Source organism: Silene latifolia, chromosome X, assembly GCF_048544455.1.
Source record: "Silene latifolia isolate original U9 population chromosome X, ASM4854445v1, whole genome shotgun sequence".
NCBI classification, from domain to species: Eukaryota; Viridiplantae; Streptophyta; class Magnoliopsida; order Caryophyllales; family Caryophyllaceae; genus Silene; species Silene latifolia.
The window spans coordinates 76,741,566-76,756,906 of record NC_133537.1 but is presented as its reverse complement, the minus strand read 5'-3'; the positions used below and the strand labels follow the sequence as shown (position 1 = coordinate 76,756,906).

Below are 15,341 nucleotides of genomic sequence, written 5' to 3'. Positions count from 1 at the left end.
TGATGTTACTCTTTAATTGACCTTACTGCCATTTCTTTTCTGTTATTGCCTAAGGATGAAAATTTATGAGAGGTAGCCTCGTGAGTTAGTGTTCATTTGGCGTCGGTTTCATGCTTATATGATATACGTATTAGGAGTAATAAATATTTTAGTAAGCTATGGCTAGAGAGTTCCTGTGCAGTGATATTTTGACCAACATTTTGTGAAAATCCTCATTTAAATTGTATTAATAATTTTCTCATAATTCCAACTCCATCGATCGGAAGATTCGCATATGTTTTCAAATTAATAAGCCACGAAAAATCTTGATGTTTCAATATTAAATAATAAATTTTGCAAACTGACCCAAGTTTGAACCAATAGCTGTCACATGTTTGTTTTGGACCCACTAAGTTGTAAAATTCTTTAAAAAAAAATGAAATTCTTGTGCTGTAGACCTAATTATTTTTCCCCTGTGTTTTTAACTCTCTGTGTTTTATAAAAATAATATGAATCAAGTTTTAATCGAACGGTTATTTATTCGTGATCTTTGAAAGTTACAACGTGAATCATGACTTGTAAAATGTGTGTTCTAGGTTGAGTTTTCATATAGTTGTTGAGTAATTCATGAGCCTTAGTAATGTGAATTTATAATGTTTTATATAACGATAGTAGCACGCATGTTCGGTAGTTATGTACCTTAACAAGTGATAAAATTAAAACTTAGTTGATAACATTGTTGGCATGATAGTATGAGTAAAATTGGATAGCTTAATTTGATTTTAATCGAGGGTGAAATGTTTATACGAGTCCAGTTGTTTGCATATTTTATATACATTTGGCATGTTGTAATATCTCTGGTGTGTTCATCATATTTTCATAGTGGTCGGATATATATAAATATAAACTATACTGTCGTATCTTGGTAAAGTGATGGCGTTAAAAGTCAATTTGATTGTTCTAATATACTCGCATGAATATTATAATAATTATGTTTAAATGTTTACACATGGATGGTAGTAATGATCGTGTCTAAATGTCCACCCATGTAGGATGTCATCTGAGTTTTAAAGACTTTCATGTAAGTTGTGTGCCTAAAGTTATACTTATTACTTTCATTGCATTAAATTATTTCAATTGAACCTAAAACCTATAACATGATAATAAACCGTGTTGTTATTCATTATTGAATATGTTTGTTATTATATCGTCATAAAATGCTAAAGTGATTCTTACAATTGTATGGGCATGATATAGAGGAAACTGTTTGATGTAGCACAACATTTGACATATCTAAATTCTTGAGTCGTTGCTATCAATTATATTCTAATGAAGATTGTTTATGATAATTATATTAGAAATTATAATGGGATAACTCTTTGATGATTCACATGATATGCGTTGGTTTAAATGATAGTCGTTATAGTTACGTTTAATTGAGCCGTGAAAATAACTGAGTAAAGAAGTGCAACTAAAATCCTGATGATTGAAGTAATAGTCGCTCATTAGTAAAGATAGGACTGAAATGAATAAGATGAACCTGTAAATTACGATATATGAGTCGACACCTAAGCTTGTTTTGTTTAAAGGAATTGAAATAAGTTTATCTGATTTTGAGTTTCGTAGTAAACTGTAAATGGATTCAATGGACGACTCTGTTATAAGATTTATGTTAAGAAATTATTCACCGTCCAGTATGAAAGTAAAAGTTTTGAAAATGAAGTTAAAATTTTGTCGTATGAGTATAAATTCAGAATCGATTTCCACCACTGCCTGGTGGTATGGTTCCATGATAATTGCTAGTTGGAGGAATGAAACTAGAACGGAGTCACAAGTAGTGGGATAATTTAGTCAGGTTGTTCGTTCATATAGCGAATTGGTGGGTGTGGTTAATTACGAATGTCTAAACGGGAAATGTAATGTGGTGATTTAAGTGAGTTATGTGTTAACACGGTAAGTTGATATTAGCATGATATGTAAGGGATATTGGTAAAATTGGTATAGTTAAATACATTAATCTTTTATGTCATGGTGTTGGGTGCAGTTTAAATATATTTAATACCAAGAACGAAATTTTATGTATGATAGTCTTGTATGATTAACTTTCCAATATCATTTTTTACTTACTCGCTTGTTTGACTCGACCAATAAGTTTGTAGAATTTGTCAATCAAGGTGCATTCGTCATTCGTGAATAATTCCCAACCCTTTGCTATGAGGATTAAAAATATTTACGGGATGATAAGTCTTTATAAAACCGGTTGTCTTCATTTTATCGGCGATTCTGTGTCTTGACCTAAATTTGTACAATTAAGTAAAAGAAAGTCAGACTGGACCTAATAGGTTATAAATTTTCATAAATCGATTTATCAAGTTTTGACCCTAATTCTTTTCTTATGTTGAGTGATCCCCTATGTTTCTAAGGTATGAGATTACAATGATTGGTCAAATGAATAATTACTAATGATTTTTACTGGTAACGGTAGCTTCCTTGAAAGAGCTTGCATATCGATTGTCTTTAGTAAGGATGAGTTAACTTAAGTGTGAGTTGAGAATCTTTTATCCTCTTCCAGTTGTTAGCAGTAGTTTGAGAACTTTAGTTATAATAATGAAGGTTACGAGGACGTAACCATGTTTTTAGTTGGGGAGGATTGTAAAATCTTGATGTTTAATTTGCACTTGGTTGTAGATTGTAGTTTTGATCAAGTAGATGTTCGTTGTGGGGTACCTATGCAAATGAGCTCTATATGTTTTATTCATATACTTCATTAGTTGGTTGAGGTGTAAAAGGAGAGTATAAGTTAAACTACGGTATTGAGTTATGAGTTGTGGAGCCTTTGCGCTGAAAGAGTTACATTTGCGGTCCAAAGTCGACCATGGTTATTGAGTTACTGAGTTTGAGATCGGAATTTAGATGGAAGATGACGGTGTTCTCAGATGATTATATAGTTGTTATATATTTGTGTTCGCAGGTAGTTATTAGTTGTAGTTAATTGGGTTAAGTGAAGATGAGTTAAACTTCGGGACGAAGTTTATTTTTAGGAGGGCAGAATGTAACATTCCGTATTTGTTATGTTTAATTGATGTGTCAAAAGTGTGTGTTAACCGAGTTAGAAATGCGTGACGTCCGTAAGTACGATATACAATACCCTTCTGTTGTTTGAGTATGGGAGCGAACTTCGGGACGAAGTTCATTTTAAGGGGGGAAGACTGTAATACCCCGTAATTTTATATAATTAATTAAACGGATATTATTATATATTAATTATTATACAATTTATATTACTAATTATGTCGGGTTAAATGTTAGTCGATAATTACGTTAAGCTATCGTGAGTTAATTGAGACGGATTTATAAGAAATACGAATTGTGAGCTGACCCATTTAAGTTGGCCCAATATATGTTCAGCCCATTAAACCCTAAAGCCCATTTAACCCTTAACCCTAAACCCTAACCCTAATAGTGCCCTAACCCTAACCCCTAACAGGTCCCCCCTAACCCGCCTCCCTCACTACACACTCCCTCAACCCGCCTCCCTTCTTCCTCAACACCAAATCTCAACCTTTCACGGATAGAGAGAGAGAGAGAGTGGCTAAGAGTGTTGACGGCACAAAGCAAGGAAGGCCTTAGGCCGTTCGTCGACGTCCGTGGGTGGCCGTGGTGGCTCTTTGTGGCGGCATGAAAATGGTAAGAACAACCTCCTCCTCTGTTTTGTTTTTCTGTCGAGTTGTTGGTTATGGTTTCGTGTCTTATAGAGGTGTTAATGGTGGTTGTTGACGGGGTAGGGGAAATGGGTGTTTAGTGATGAGTGTTGTGGTGGTGGTTATGGTGGTTTTGGGCGGTGGAAATGGCGGCAGGAGGTGTTGTCGACAGGGGTTGACACACGGGTTAACTTGCGGGTTTTCAGACGGGTTTAGATGGGTAGCTTTGAGGTGGTGCCACCGTCGACTAGGGGGAGGTCGACAAGGTGGTGCTATGGGGTCTGTGTGCGTGGGTTGACGGAGAGCAGGACTGTGGTGGTGTTGCAGGGTACAGGTGTTGGCCATGGTGGTGGTAAAAAGAGAACAGAGGGTGTTTGGTGATGATGCACGGTGAACCAGGCCAAATGCCAGCCCTGGTTCGACTCCCTGGCGGCAGTCGACCAGGCTGGTGGTGGTTGTTGGTGGTGGGGTCGAAGTGGGCAGCAGGTCTGGTGGTTGTCGCGGTGGTTCAGGCGGCGCGTGGTGAGGTTGGGTGAGAGTGAAGTACGGGTTGTGGAGTCGGGTTGTTTGTTGAGTGTTTGATACGGTTTTAATTAGTTTATCGATTTGATTTAATTCCGAGTTATCTAAAATAAAATAATAATTAATAATAGTAAAATAATTAAAGACGGGTTGGACTCGGGATGTTTGAATTGTTTAAAGTTGATTCGGGTATTTCTTAAATCGTATAATTCGTTTAATCTTTTATTTATCATATTAGTTATTTAATTTAATTCCCGAGTCTTTTAAATAAATTATTCCCGAGACATTAAATAATTTATTTAATTTAATCCCCGAGTCGTTTAAATAATTAGAGATGGACTTTGAGTCGGGACTGGTTAAAGTGGAATGTTACTATATCGGGAAAGTTTCTATTTTGGGAGATTTCTATATTTAGTAGTTAGTAATTATAAATATTATAATTGTTCTAGGTGTCGGATTCGTGAAGGATCGATAATCAAATTCATTGCTTTACTTTCTGGACTGCTTAACTGCTTAATTGGAATTGCTGGCACTTTGAGGTAGGGAAATACACTTGACTGATTATCGTTGTTGTTGAATTGTGTTGACTTGTTTCATGGTTGTTGATTTACGTTATCATTTATATTCGGAAAGGTGATTGACTGATTTGATCGTATTGAGTATGATATCACAACATCGGGTAAATCGGCATGACTCTATGATTCATTAGTTCGATGATTTATATACATATTGCATTGCATTAATTCTCATTGAGCATTTCATATGCATTGGAGTTGGAGGATGATGTGGTAGTGACGATGTTGAGATACGATGTGATGTTGTGATAAGGCCCAGGCGGGTTCTGCAGGACTTGCCCTGGTGTCCTCAGCTGCGAGCTGGCAGATCGGCTTCGGTCGATATATAGTCTACCGGGATCGGTATGGTCAAGGGCGTTCCGGGTATGAGATTTGAGATATGAGTTGAGATGGAGATGGAGGTAACGGAGGAGCATGCATATCATATTTTATTGTTTCATTGTTTTCCCTACTCAACCTCGTGGTTGACCATGTGTATTCGTGAACACCTGTGATGAACCGTTTTATGGGGAGCAGACTTGACAGGTTTAAGAGATAGAACGGGAGCTGGATAGGCGTGAGACATTGGATCAGACGACTTAGTAGCTAGATCATCATCTAGAAGACTTTCACTTTTATTTATGTCAGTTCTTGTAATTTGAGTTGAAAAGAGGATTTGTAATAATTAAGTTAAAATATTATATAAATTGCCTTGGAGTTTAATTTGTTATTCACTACCTCGGGAAACCGAGATGGTAACAGTCCGTTTTATTAGGGAATGTCTTGACGAAGACTTCTTTTATAAACCGGGGTGTTACAAAGAGTATATTGGATGAGACGAATCCTACCGGCTCGAGAAAGAAACTTGTTTTTCCAACTTGCGAGCTTAGCTTGAATTTTTTCAATGGTTTTGTTGGATATCGGTTCAAGAGGGTTTTCTAGTGGTAAGAGGAAATCCTAGGCATATACCAAGGGAAGGGAAGTGTTTCATGTTTAGAACACTCTCACACATAAGATGGGAGTCAGAAGGAATGTAAGGGGAGAAATGGAGCTTACTTTTGTTGAAATTTATTTTTCGATCAAAGGAAAGACAAAATTCATTGAGGGTGCTTTGAAGAGCACACAAGTTTTTTCCAATGGTACTGCCAAAAAGTAAGGTGTTATCAGTAAAAATGTGTGAGAAGGTGGCACCTTCTCTCCCAGAGAAGTAGGGTGTCTAATCAAGATCGATCTATGATTGGCGATTGAGAGAAGAGAGAGCATCCATGCAAATAAACGAGCTAAGTGATAGAAATTGTTTTTTTGTTAAGAGTATGAATAATAATACAAAGTTAAGTTGTGGGTTAATCAATCACATACAAAATATTGTGTGTTTTACATTTTATTTTTGTATATTATTTGTGCCAAAAACCCTATCACATAATGTCATTCTTTTTTTATATATCTTTGAATCCTCTATTTATTATAAGAATAGGTGAAATTAGAGATTTTCCCGCTCAAATCTTGTCACCTATAAATTGGGCTAAACAATTTGGTTATTCGATATAAATAAATAAATGTTGGGTCTAACATATACTCCATAAGTCTTATCTGATAATTTTTGTAGAGAAACAATATATTCGGTAAAATATATTGGACTACCATATATATTTTATGTGTGATGAATTTTGTAATTATATTATCAAACTAATATATTTTGCTTATATTATTGTCGAACTTTAACCATAAATGTATCTTAAATAGGAGTACTATATTTAAGAATCTTCTCCATCACTTTATTATCGCCACACACATGAAAATACAGCACGAAAATACAAATAAATGTAATTTTTACCTCCTAATACCACATATAATAATTGTAGACGGTAATACTTAATTTAAAGTTTAATTACTAAATATTAATTTTTCTACACATTATAACCTAAAAAAACCCTACATTTGTACGGGATCTACCCTAATACATTATTGTACAATTAGTCATGTTAACTTCTGAAAACATGATAGTTATAGTTTATTTTCTCGTTTGGAAATAGTTTTAGGTACATTAAACAGTATACTTATGACCTAAAATTAAAATGGAAATAATATGTAGAAACTGATTTACCAAAAATAGATAAGCTGCATTCCCTGAGACTGGGATAACCATGCAAATACAAATCGTAAATGGAAGTCTGTATTAGAAGGAAAGGCAAGTTAGAAAGATTCAGTTCATTTCTAACTGGTTGTCCCCACTTGACTCAAACTCTAGTTCCCTTAGTTTCTCCTTGTTCATAAAATATTACTCTTCCGTATATAAAATCTAACATGCAAACAAATATACTTTCTCTTCTCTCTTTCTTATCTGCCATCTGAACTCTGCCCTTTTCAGAAAGAGAGACACTACCACTGTTTGTAAGCTCTAGAAAGCACCTTCTCACAGTTCTCTCTCATTATAGTCGTTTCATCAGTTCTCATCAATAGTTATCTATTCGGTTTTTATGCGACTGAGATTCCAAACAGAGATAACTACTCTGGAGTATGAGTTATTTTGCATTTCAATTTTTGAGGTCAAAGTTTAAAACATTAACCAAAAGAATAAGATAGTAAATGGTTTTACAATATCACATTGTAAATAAAACCATATAACAAAAGATTTTAATGTCCTTATTTTGGAAACCGGCGATTGCTGGGAGTTATTGTAGTGGACATTTTTTGTTAAATATTCACTTGGTTTTACTGTAATGGTTATGTAAAACGGTTTTATATCATAATTGTTGTAACGTAGATATGTAATAAGTAAAATATTTCTAGAAAATATAAGTAATTTATAAATACCAAAAAACGATATGATCAATGCGTGACTTAGGAGACAGTATAAATCCAAATGAAAAGAACATGCAATTATTAAAAATAAATAAAAAGCAAATACTACTTGAAAATTATTTAAAATGAAAATCAAAAGCTGTCATCAAACTCCTGCAGAAAGACCAATATCTCTTACACTCTTCTTGCATGGTCCCTCATTTTAATTTGTTTTCATACTCGCACATTCAATGACAAAAGGTCACTAAAATAAAACTAATTGAAACACAAACAATTAAATTAAACAAACTGACTAAGCTTAATTAGCTTGATTAATAATAACGCTTAAAATATGTCAATATGGAGTTGCAATCCCATCATCGGAATCCGGCCCATCTCGACCACCCGGTGCAAGCCCGGGAATGCCAACAGGAGCTCCAATGCAACTGTAGTTGGTACCGAAATCAGTAGGGGATGATCCAGTGAGTGCATGACCATGGGCCATGTAGTAGTCCCCAGCTTGGAGCATGCGTGGTTGTTGTGGGGAGGTGTATAGACATGATTGGAGAGGGTGATATTGTGGCGGTTGACGTGGCGGCGGAACACCTGGTAGTATCACTGACCTTGTAGGGTATACTTGAGATGGTGGTAGAGTGTTGGGATTATGTTGATGGTGGTATACAGCACTTGGTGACACATATGACCTACCAAATTTTATAACAGCAAGTCAGGAAGAAGATCAACATAGTGATTCTTGGGTTATATGGTGTCTATTTATCTAGTGTACGAATATGATTTCATTTTGGAATCTTATTTGAGTACTCTTAATAACTAAAGTACTTACATTTACCTCTGTAATTATTTATTTACCTTTCAAATTTTTTACTCATGTTACCTCAATTTTTTTTTTAAACCTCCTTCATTTAAATAAAAATCATAGAAAAACACTCGAGTTAGAATGAGGGAGCAAAATCATACTAACAAATATTTAAAAACTAAATACAGTAATTTTTTTGAAAACTTTAATTGTCATTCAATGAGAATTTGTGATATTCTTATAACTGAATTTGCAATATTTGAAAAAATAAATCACCATATTTGTGTTTATTTTTCAATAATATATTTTGAGATATTCTACGGTGTACCCTCTAGTTTTTCGGTATTCTATGGTGCACCTTTACATTTTTGAAATTTTATGGTTACCCCTAAACTCTATATATTAGTCTATACCATGACCTTATTTATTGTTTTTGCTAACTTATTTTCTTAATTGACCTATTAAATCGTTTATTTATCATTCCAATTACTCGATAACTTACGTATTTACTTCTTAGTTCGCCGAAGTACTCATTAACCCACCAAATAGTGTACGAATCTAACTTAAAGTTCAACAAAGCTCCATTATCATGTCATGAATCATAACGGATATTTTTAATAGTAGTTTGTGCTTATTAAAAGTAATTTGTGATGATGTTTCTCATGTAGGATGGTGATACAACATTAATACGTCAAAATAAAGGTCCAGGTACGGTTATTTGATAGTGATAAAGTTTCCAAGTACGGTTGTTTGATAGTGGTAAAGTTAATTGGGAGTTAAACGAGGTCATGATGGAGAAATAAGTAAGGAGTTTAGGGGTACAATGCGGAATATAAAAAAAAGGAAGGGTACAACATAGAAACCCGAAAAACTCAGGGGTATATCGTAGAATATTTTAAATACTTTTATATTTTTATTAAAATATAAAATAAATTATTTTGACATTTTCAGTAAGTGAAATATGGGAAAATATTTATTGTAAAATGAGAAATACAATGAACAACTCCCTTGTATGTTTTGTGTTTACAATAGGTCTTGGTATAGACGGGTAGGGCGAACAGACGGCTAAAGACCTCTAATAAAATGGGTAGGGGGAGATAAGGTGGGGCACCCCCATGTGCTTTCCACTTTATGGCAAATGGGTATTTTGTGAGGGAAAATGATATCCGTCTATACGTATAGACGGATAATGTCCGTCTATAATGAGAATTTGTGTTGTGTTTATTTCTAGAATCCAATAAATTTTATTATAATGTACTCTAACTTTGTATCATGATTCATGGCTAAGTGTATGTCAACTCAAGCAGTAAAAATATACTCCCTCCTATTCTCAATAACTCTCCTTATTTTTTTTTCCGTCTATTCACAATACTCTTCTTATTTCCTTATTTGACAAACTTTTATACTTATTTTAATCACCTCACCCCACAATAATATTCACAATACCCATACTTTATCTTATTTTAATCACCTTACCCCACAACAATACTTATTTTAATCATCTTACCCCACAACAATACTTTTTTTAATCACACAATATCTACCCTCTCTCCAATCTCCTACTCCTACTAAAATACTTTACCATATAATACTCTCTCCTCTAATTCGGGTGCCCTTCATGAATAGGGAGAGTTATTGAGAATAGGAGGGAGTATTAGAAAATGAAATTTTGTATAAATATATAAGTAATCCAAATTTCTATAATCTAACACATTAAATTTAAATGGAAGAAAATTATGACTAAGAATATATCAACTAAATACAGATTTTGAACATCAATTAAAAGTTTGTAACTGGAAAATTAGTTAATCTTATTTATGACGGTCATATATAAACTTGTGCATCTTATAACCCGTTTTCTTTTAAATCTTATTTAAACTGGCTGCGAGTCGTGACAAGTTCACAAATAGGATTATATATCCAGTTATATATAGAACATTGTACAACTAAGTTATAAGAATCCGAGATTATATTTTTTTTTTTGAGCTAATTTAAAGTTTATATTTTTAATGTATAAATGGATGAGTTCAGATACTCTCGAATAAAGCTCATATTCTTTAACATAAAACTCGAATACTATATTACAAAGCTCAGATTTTATACAGTACAACTGATATAACTGATTGTATAATCCATGAATTGTGACAAGCTTGTTACCCATAGAATTTGTGTTGGAAAAAATGAGAAAGGAGAGAAACACATACCCAAGGTGAGTAGGAAGGGGGTGGGCGACAGAGTTATGATCATTGGTATAGACCAGTTGACGAGCCTTGTTTAGTGTTTCCGTTTCTCTTTCTGATAAGTGAATAACCAATAAACATCAGTAAAAACAACAACTATATTAGTAGCACTTAGATCATGCAGAGCAGTAGAAAACCGTAAAAAGGTTTACCATCTATCAAATCAGTGTCGACAGCCTAAACCCAAAAAGCTTTGCCTACCATATTATGAGTTGTATTCTTAACAATTTTGTAGGAATACGAGATACTATAGCCTATAGGTCTATATACCATGGCAGGTTATAAAAGATCAAATTACGGATCAGTAAAATCGGAAATTTTAACCTTCAAATTTTTTTCTCTTTTTGTTTCCACACTGGCTAGTAGTGGCTACATTAACTACTCCATTATACAAGTGGATTAAATTTAGTTATTTATAAAAGGTAAATATAACTACTCATTTACTTGTATTTACTCTTATGCAAAACCACTTAATTGTATTGAAATTTTATATGGGCCATTTTAACAACAGAAAATCTCTTTTAAGACGGTCATTTTTCGTATTACATTTAAAACAGAGTAAATATGACCCATTTACAACAAAATGTAACCATTTTTTGATAAAAAAAACTACCTAAACAATTTTCTAAGCTTTAACATTTTGTCGTTAAAATGGTAACATTTTTTTTTAAAATTACGATATTTTGCACCGTCTACAATGTAGACGAAAAGTACCCATCTACAATGAGAATTTACGAACAGTTATTTACGTTTGATTTATTTTGCAAAGTGAATATAAATGTAAATTATTAACTAAGATAGAGGGGCAGTAAGTCACCGGTTTTGATTTGTGACATAATTAGTATGGAGTATACAACGTTAATTAGACTTCTGAAAGTACATAATATGAATACTTGTGAAAATGATAGACTTAATTTCTAATACACCTGAACATACTCATATAACTGTTCAAGTTATTAACCATGAGTCCATGACTTAGGTAGTCGGTAGCCCCAAATGTTATAATAAATCTAAGGTATTCCCTCCTATTCACTAAGTTCTTCCACATTTATTTTGGAGTGAAATTTAGTGGTATGATGATATGCGGATGTAAATGAAAGTAGGAGAGAGAATGTGGGGTTATAAGTTATTATGACCACAAATAATAGATAAATAAGGAAAGTGAAAGATCTGATCTTAGAGAATAAGGGGGAGTAGTAAATAATGTAAATTAAAGTTAGTCTCTCTTAAGATGAATATATGCGTCTTAATATTAAAATAGATTTTCATATGTTCATATAAAATCAATATATTGTTTAATGTTATGCATTCTGTTTTTGTTTTACGCAAACTACTTAACTCATCTTAAATTTCAGACGGATAACCCGTCTAAATGAGAATTTGTGTTACAAAAATACTTGGTGCTTAAGACTTGCCTTGGCGGTGGCGGTTCATGTGGCCACCAAGAGCTTGTGACTTGCAGAACTTGAGTGAACAAAACCTACATTCATACTCTTTGTTCTCTTCTTCCTTTTTCTTCCTTCTTTGTCCTGCCATAAAATTAAAAAAAATGTACTTATTAAGCAAACATTAATTATAGTTGCAACATTATCCAACTTTTTTTAAAAAAAAATTGTTTTTTCCCAGCCTCAAAATAAATATCCGGTATGTCCCGAACATTTGTTTAGGTATTCCATTAAAATATGAAAAGTAAACAAATGACCGGGAAGGAGGGAGTAATAAACATGTTTACGCCTTTTCTTCTTCGCTCATTAAAATAATAAGAAAATGAAAGAAAAAATAAGGTCAAAAGTAGAAGAAAGAACAAGAAGGTTAAAAATACTTTATCCTAAATTATGTGCAATAAACATGAATAAATATGATGAAAAGATTGAAAAAAAAAACTATGTATTAGGTCAATCTTTACCCTTTAAGTTTCTCTTAAGAGTTGCCAAATATTTTTAGTTCTACTTTCTTCTAACAGCTAACACTAATTTAGAAGTATTATTACTGTATTAGACAACTAAATGCCAAATAGTTACTTAAAACGGAGCTAATCTATCTCTAGTGAAGTGCATGCTCTAATATTATACATCAAAACACTAAAAATAAAATCAATAAATAACTAATAAAGACTATAGATCAGACTCGCTGTTTTCTTATAATGAGATCGACTCAAGTTAAAATTAATACATACGGAGTATTAGATTAACGATAATCTTATAATGAGACAGTCTCGTATAAGAATTAGTAATACACCAAATTTATGATGAACGTACATGGTACACGGTACACTCAATCAGTGGAGTGGGGATGTATTATACGATAATAATAATAATAATAATAATAATAATAATAATAATAATGGAGGATATATACCAGAAGTGGAAGTGTCTTCTTCATAAGCATGTTTGCCATCTCTTGTGAAATCCTCCGGCAAATGATTCAGGTCTAATGGGCTCCCTTCTGATCTCCTGCGACCCACCACATTTTTGTTTTCAACCAATTAAATATTAATTCACATATTTAATCTTTCTCTATAAACAACTAACACGTACCATTAACACTAATTAAACGCTTAGTATAAAAAAAAATACGGAGTAATAATTATTTCACCAAAGAAATTAATTAATTCATAACAAGGAATAAAATCAACAAGAAAATATAGTTATAATAACGTGCTTTGATTTATATTAACGAAAACAAGAGTATTATGAAAATCCATCCGTCTCAGTCATTTGTTTAAAATCCACTAACACGAAAAAGCGGAAAGGTGAATAGACTGAGAAGGAGGGAGTAAATAATAAGAAGAGGAGTAAGAGTAGGATGATGAGGTTAAGCATACATGGTAAAGTGGTGAGTGAGTAAACTTTGAGTTTGAAGAAGGTGGAGAAGAAGTAAAGGTAAGCTTAGCTTAAGAGATGTCTCTCAGTTTTCTGTGTGTCAGCTGCTTTTCTCTTAAATAGGTACCAAAAACACATAGAAAACATAATAATAATAATAATAATAATAATAATTTTTAATATTACAAAAAAATAATGGGAAAATAAAAAAAAGTGTGAATTGTTGAAATTAATTAAAAAGGGAAAAGAAGGGAAGAGAAGGGAGAAGAGAGGGTGATAGTTTAGGCAGGTGTTAGTGTCATTTGGTTAGGTTTGAGTAGTGAACCAATGAGAGCGACGTGGCTTTGGCTAGGGTGCCTAGGTCTATGGCCCTATATCTATGTTACTACTTCCCTTTCATAATTGTATGTCTTTGTATTTATATTGTAAAAGGCACAAACATGAATGTCATTTTTGCAGCTTCAGCATCAACAGAGTTTTTCATATTTGGCATCAATATACCTTGTCTTTTCATATCATTCCGCTTTAGCCTCTCTTCTTTTTAACTTAAATAATTTAGACCCCGTGCAATAAATACACGGTATATATTGAGTTTATTTTATTTTAATAAATTACTTGTATAATAGCGATATCTCATTAACTGTTCATATTTCTCGTCATTGTATTTTGGTTTGAGAAAAAAAAAAGTTGTAACTTACATTTAATCAAGACAATTAAGTAATGTGCTTAAATGTGTTTTATACAAAATATTTTCATACCAAAAAGCTAATGATTTCAATTTTTAAATTTTCTTATTTAGGTATTTGTCACGAAAACAATAATAACGATTTACTGTTTTATTTTATACGTAGTATGAGTCAAATCATTCTCAAATAATAATATCAATAAAAGATTTAGCAATTTATAATTTTATATAAATTTTATTTATATTTTAATTAAGAGATTATAGTTTAGAGTTTAGTGAAAATAATATAATTTGATGAAAAGATTAATTTTAATAAAAATATAATAATTCAATGAAATAAAATAAAAATTGAATGCCCTTAATTGTAATTAGCTTCCTTATTTAAAAAGATGTTTTTTGGAGGGAAAATTTGTGAAAAATGCTTTTTCTTTGGGACGTGCTAAATCCCGCACATCATTTTACTCAATCCCGCACTTAATTCCACCTTATTCCAAAACTACCCCTCTCATTTCTTCCCCTCATCAAACGAGAAACAACAGAGAGAGAAACAAAAGAAGTAAAAAAACCCCAAATTTTCACTGCCACCCTCCTCCCACACCGGCCGTCCCTGCGCCGCCGACCATCACACCACACTCTCATCCACGCGACGACCATCACATCACACCCTTGTCCTCGCGGCGACGGTCCCTTCCCCGCATCGACAGTCCCTCCCCGCATCGACCATCCCGAGTCGCCGCCCCTCCCCGCCGACCATCCTGGTCGCCATCCCCCTCCCCACACCGACCACCCCTCGAAATGGGATCTGTTGGAATCATTTCGCGAGAATCTCGTAGTGGAAGGGGATGCTTAGGTGATGGAAGAATGTGGATATGAATTGTGGGTTGATGCTTAGGTGATGGAAGAATGTATAACAAGGTTAGATGTGGCGATGTTCAATGCACATTTGTCATCAGACGATACCAGCAAAAATAACCATTTAATCTAATTCTCTGAATTTTTATGGTTTGTTAAAAATCCCATCATGTAAAATGGGAAACAGTAAGAAATCAAAGAAGATGATGAGATTATCGAACAAACACAGCACTGAAGATGATGAGATTCTCTGAATTTTTATCGATTTTTGAATTTTTAGTCCATTTAATCCTATGTAATCCGATTCTCTGAATTTTTATGGTTTGTTAAAAATACCGTCCTCTTGTTTAACACATTTCAAACTAAACGGGCATTGACATTTGATGGT

The 15,341-nt window shown here is 33.3% G+C and overlaps 1 protein-coding gene across 1 annotated transcript; it reads right to left on the bottom strand.

The window, feature by feature from the left end:
- Positions 1-7,650: 7,650 nt before the first annotated feature.
- LOC141623413 (zinc finger protein JAGGED-like) lies at positions 7,651-13,520 on the bottom strand. Its single transcript, XM_074439522.1, has 5 exons — positions 13,419-13,520; positions 12,953-13,047; positions 12,010-12,123; positions 10,559-10,649; positions 7,651-8,241 (listed from the first exon to the last, which is right to left on the bottom strand). Coding segments are annotated over exons 1-5 (651 nt in total). The 5' UTR covers positions 13,421-13,520; the 3' UTR covers positions 7,651-7,892.
- Positions 13,521-15,341: the final 1,821 nt, after the last annotated feature.

Excerpts from the sequence above, each read along its gene's own strand:
- LOC141623413 (XM_074439522.1), bottom strand. Across the intron at positions 10,650-12,009 it reads CATGAACCGCCACCGCCAAG|AAAGAGAAACGGAAACACTA; the intron begins GCAAGTCTTAAG and ends TTCACTTATCAG. Across the intron at positions 8,242-10,558 it reads CCCCTTCCTACTCACCTTGG|GTCATATGTGTCACCAAGTG; the intron begins GTATGTGTTTCT and ends AAAATTTGGTAG.